The sequence below is a fragment of the Passer montanus genome, unplaced genomic scaffold (genome assembly GCF_014805655.1).
Source record: "Passer montanus isolate IOZ18808 unplaced genomic scaffold, ASM1480565v1 scaffold67, whole genome shotgun sequence".
NCBI lineage: Eukaryota > Metazoa > Chordata > Aves > Passeriformes > Passeridae > Passer > Passer montanus.
Genome location: NW_024371815.1, coordinates 184,706 through 190,355, shown reverse-complemented (window position 1 = coordinate 190,355; position 5,650 = coordinate 184,706). Strand labels below are relative to the sequence as shown.

The window sequence follows — 5,650 nt, the reverse complement described above, 5'->3', positions numbered from 1 at the left end:
ATACTCTGCTTCAGAATGTCCCCTGAAGTGGGCACTTCACCTCTGGATCCTGCAGACAAGGCTCTGTGAGCACTAAAACAGTAATAGTGACCTAATGCTTCATGCTGCACTTCTCTTTCTACAGAGACAAGCCATATTGTGTGTGGGGAAATGTGTGCATGTGTCCTGCCTAGAGACAGGCAAAATACTGGTATCAAGCAGCACTAGGCACTAAACATCAGCTGTCAATATTGCACAGGCATTTCCAATTCAACACTGATGCCCTGTGCTGCCCTGTTCAGCCTGCTGCAGGTGGACTTGTAGCCCTGCCTTCATGTACTCCTCCAATTCCTGGTCACATGCCTGCTAGAATTCTTCCTTTCTCAGCAAAACTTTGGTGAACTTGCTGAGCTTAATCTGAGACTGCAGGAAGGCACTAATGGAAGTCTTTTGTCTGGGCCAAAGTCACTTTGGTCCAGCTGGCTCCTGCAGAGATAACATTACCAAGGTAATGGGATAAGTGTAGGAAAAAATAGTGCCCCACCTTACACAAAATCCCCATAATTTCTCTTTTGTAAAACTTTAATAGAAACATGATGGTACTATGATTCTGTTGTTTTTGGCATCTGCCTCATGTAAGATTTGACATTATTGCCACCAGAAACTTTCCCTTCTTGTTGTATACTCTGGGTCAGCAGTGGACCATTCAGGCACAACCCAGCAGCAAACAACTGCTTTCATATCAATAGCAACAGGCTGCAGCTAAGCTCTTAAGTAACATTTACCTGAAATCTAAATTGGAGTTGAATCCTAAATTCTGGTCTTCCAAACTATAAACTTAAGAAAAAAAAAGCAGAAAGGAAAAATGCAATTCAGAAAATATTTTATTGAGTACAATACCATTTCATTGTAGGCTTTATAAAACACCACCAACCTCTCTGAGGTTGAATACAGCTTGGGCAGGTGCACAAGGAGTGGGAGAGAGAGGGACAGCATCTGCAGATTTTCATGCAAGAGGCATAATATGAGATATTTGCATCTAGACAATACCTTGTCATAGTGCCCAAGTTTGCACTAGCTTACCAGAAAAAAAAGAATGAATCTACATTTTAATTTTATAAAGGATTGTTACAATCAGCTACAAGTTCAAATTTACTGGGTTTGCACATTCAACACTAAACTCAAGATCATGAAATAAAAATCAGTACTTGGATTGAAAGCACTGTGAGAAGCCTTGTGTGGAAACTGGATTAACTCTAACTCCAGAAACTGATGGTTAACAAGACATCATAACCACTGTAGATAAGGACAACTGAAGTCTTTACCAATGTACTAACACCTAACTTCCATTTTTAGCAGATGGAAAACAAGGCAAGTTCCTGGAATTTGTGTTAATCCCACAAAATACATCTAATCAAGACCTGGCATCATGGTTCTTGGAAGGAGATTAAACAAATAGTAGTCCATAGGCAATTTTCAGTTGCATGAAGCAACTGAAAACTCATAGAAAGCAGCCTTAAGTAGGGGACAAATGTGGTAATATTTATATGAATGAAGTTGCTGCTTACTGGAATGCAGACCAACTAATTTTTCTGGTGTGTTTATTTTCAGTGATGGTAAAGCATAAATGTGCTATGAAATGTAGGAACAGTCAAAAGCAGCCTTGGAAAAGTCTCTATATTGCTTAAATTCCCTCAACCATACCTTTTTATGAAGTATGCATACATTCGGAGACTGGAAGTGTTCAGGTTCACCATATTTCTACAGCTAACTGTATTTTATGAGCTGGTCCTCACAGAATCTTTAAAAATCTGCCATGAAACCTACACAGTACTGCCAAAGAATGGAGGAGCACTTGTTACAACAGTGAATATGAACGTTATGTATAGCAGTTAACATATCAAATTACACAGAGACTTCCATTGTCCTTTGGGTGTGCATTTCCCAACATGTGTAAGTACCACCACTTTGACAGGAAATAATTTCATAAAGCAGGATTGAACAATTTGTTAACTACAACTGTATTTTCAAATGGGAAAGAAATTATTAATCCACACTTTAAGAAAAATGGAAAGGTAAAATTTAGCATATTCATTAGCAATTAGAGAAAATAGTCCAGGAAGGCCAAAGTATTCAAATAATTCAGAAATGTTCTGTCAAAATGAATTTCTTATTTATTAAAAAGACAACACATTCTCAAGAGAGCACCTTCTGCAATGAAATAATTTAGTTTCTTCATATAGACACATCATACACAATGTTAACAACCATGAAAAACAATACAAAATGCTTTCAAATTTAACAAGTAGAAAAATATAACTAGTATATATGGCAATTGTGAATCTAATACTGTACAGAAGTATTTATGGATTTTACAAATAAATAATAGCTTAAATGCCCTTTTTAAATCTTCTAACTGTACATTGGAACATAGGTTCTGAAGCTTACCACTAACTTGCCACAAACGTGTGCCAGTCAAATGTTCTGCCCACAAGCTCAAAAAACTTCTTGTTGGGTTCATGGAAATATTCCTGCAGTTTCCCGAGTAACCGGGTATCTACTTGTGGGTGTGCTCGTCCTTTGGACTCATGTAAACAGCGCTCTCTACCACTGTCCCTCAGGCAGTAGAATCCCTTAGTTTTATTGAAATAAAAGTTTGAAGCATTTATCTGTGGTGATAACTTCAGAAATCTCTCTACCTTTTCTATTTCTGGAAAGGGATTCTTGATTAGTTTATCCCCATCTACAATGTGGATATGATCAAGAGGAAAATACTTCAGCCAGTTCTGCATGTGAATGTAGTATAAGCTTCTGTTTATTGCCTTGTAGTCCACATTGAGTTCACCATTTTTTATCAGGAATTGCTCAATGGATGGGTACGGCTTGTGCTTCTGCATGTGGTTGTAGAACACTTGGGTATAATCTGACAGTACTCTTTCGCTTGGGTCTCTTAAAATAAGGAGTAGTCTCATGGATTGGTTCATGTTATAAACTCTTTCAGGCACTTTAGGTGATGTGAAATATGCTGGAGTTTTTTCCACGGTGATCTGATGGGGATACGAGAATGGCATTTGATTAATATACCACTGCAATCCATTCCTGTAATGATCTTCCCAGTCAAAGAAGTGAACTTCACTTTCTGCAGCTGCAATGTCTGGATGGAGACTCAACATCTCTAACAAAGCTCTTGTTCCACCTTTTCTCACTCCAATAATAATAGTCTGTGGCAGCTGCTGACATGATCCATTAGAATGAATGTTCTCCTTGAAGTCATTTTTCTGAGAGGTTTTCTTTAAAAGCTCTCTCTGAACAGACTGAGAAGAAGTCTCAGCATTTGAATTTATAGCTGGTCTGGAAGGCACTATCTGAGGTTGAACAATAAGCAACACAGCTCCCAGCAGAAAAGCTGCCATGACAGAAGTTCTTAGTCTGGTTTCACTCAAGCGGGTAATAGGGCATAGAGCGATTTCCACCAAGACAACCCTTAAAAGTGGTTTTTGTTTTGCTGAGCGAATTGAGTGTATTTCTCAAGCAAAAACTTCGCTGAAAGAGGGAAAAGAAAAAGCACATTATCTTATATTCAGCCATACTGCAAATATCTTTTTCTTTTCAAAACTGAACAAACTTTAGCTTTCCCAACTCCAGGCTCATAGATAATTCAGCACAATTAAATGTCTTAAAAGACAGGCATATGCAACAATGCCATAAGAAAATTATTTCCAGTCATCAGGAGACATGAATATTATGAATCTTTCATTTGCACACAGGGTATTATTAGTTATTATTTTTTAAAAATCTGATTTCCTTAGAGTTGAACCACAATCAGGAGAATTGTTTTTTTAGTCTACAAGAATAGGTTTGTCTTAGAAACAAAACATAAAAAGGAAAAGGTGTGGAGGGGACCAAAAGAGCATGGCTAAAAGCCGAGGGTCTTGTAGGGAATTACAGCCTCTCAAAGAACCATGTAACAGCAACCTTAGAAATCAAGCCTCCTGGGAAAAGGGCTCATGCAATGTAGATAGAACTGTCCACCGTGAGAAGGCAACACTCTCCTAGAAAGGAATTAGGAAGAGCTCTAGGTAAATAGCACACTAAGGAAAAGTTGAATTTTGTGTCATTTTTAAGTGAAGTTAACTTTTGCTTTGTGCTTACTGTTTCTAAGGATAAAATAGGTGGCTTGCACACTGGCCCTGCAAAGAGGTAAGATAATGAAACCATAGACTATAGTATGACTGAATCAACAAAACACTAGAAGACCTGTGGTTCTCGACTCCATACTCAGGAAAAAAATACACAATGGGTACTTCTGAAGGTCATTTCAAGAGTTAGCCAGCAAGCTGCTGTGATGTAAAGAACTAACTTTAGGCTTTATCAAAAGACTACTAAATACCACCACTGAACACCCTTTAAAGGTCAGGGTATTTTTAATGCAATGTTTGAAGTGGAATTGTAGCAGTTTCACACATCGTAGAGCTATTAGATTGTTGCAGTATGAGCAGGCTGTGTACACAAACTCCCTGAATTACAATGTCTTCCAAAGACTTTATACCCTCTGTGAAGGGCTGGTGTGGATTTCAGTACTGTCTAACTTCACTTAGGAGTAGAAATCATGACAGCTGAGTACCTGATTGCTTTGCCTTAGTAGGGTACTGTAATTATGAATTTAAGCCTGGAACAGCACATACTGTGCCAGCTAACAAGGGCTGAAATATGAAATTACATATGAACAACCTGAGGAAATGCAAGGGCTAGGTTTTGGAAATTCTCCAGAGAATCTGAAAAGAAACTAATGACTTTTTCACAGTAACCTAAGTCCCAGTGCAACAAGGACTAATGATGTGTTTCTAAGTAATCTAAAGTTCTGTTTGATAGCTTTGCATTTACAGAGGTCATGACTCCATCCTGAACGGAACAGGTCTGCTTCCTGATGTTTTCCACTGATTATCACTTCATTGCTTTCCCTTTTTCCATTTTTAATGGGCTATAAGGCAGCAATATTGTTAGGAAGCAGAAATTGAGGCTGTAAGAAAGGGAAGCAGTGTCACAATACATGTGAAGTTAAGAGAGGGCCTCCTTGTATGCCCACAGGCTTTGAGCTTGTGGGCATACCTTGTCTCAGGCTATTCTGCAATGCCTGATGTGAGGCAATTCTGCAGAGGAATATGGGTTTTTTTTCCATTTTTGGCCACTGTTAACTTTTCTCTGTCTGGAAGAGTTCCACTTCATCTGTCATCATTAGTCTTCTGCTCTCTTTCCCTGTCCCACCATTCCTCCTAATCATTCTCAGCTTAATCTGTACCACTTTTAACAAGAAATAGTATTAATAGCCCCACAGTATGGATGTTGAGAGGGGAAGACACTGGGTGACAGAAAATTTGATATAGGTAAATTCACTGAGCTATGCAGCCACAATATTCAGCAGCAATGGGAGCACAGGATACATCAGCCAGATTGGATCAGCAACTGATGGGCAGCTCAGTACACAAGAACAGCAAAACATCAACTCTGTTGAATTTTAAGGTCACAGATTAAAGGAATAGCCACTTACTTCACAGTATATTTTAAGTCACTGGCTCCATAAATAGTAAGCCGGAGCAGTTGTCTTAACACCTTATTGGAAAAGCATAATAGGATTCTAGCAGGGAACAGGTTGAACTGTGTGGAAAGAAGT

General features: G+C 38.6%; 1 protein-coding gene across 1 annotated transcript; it reads right to left on the bottom strand.

The window, feature by feature from the left end:
• Positions 1-845: 845 nt before the first annotated feature.
• Positions 846-3,522, bottom strand: HS3ST1 (heparan sulfate-glucosamine 3-sulfotransferase 1). The gene has a single exon (XM_039728903.1). The coding sequence runs from the start codon at positions 3,390-3,392 to the stop codon at positions 2,430-2,432; it is 963 nt and encodes a 320-aa protein (XP_039584837.1). The 5' UTR covers positions 3,393-3,522; the 3' UTR covers positions 846-2,429.
• Positions 3,523-5,650: the final 2,128 nt, after the last annotated feature.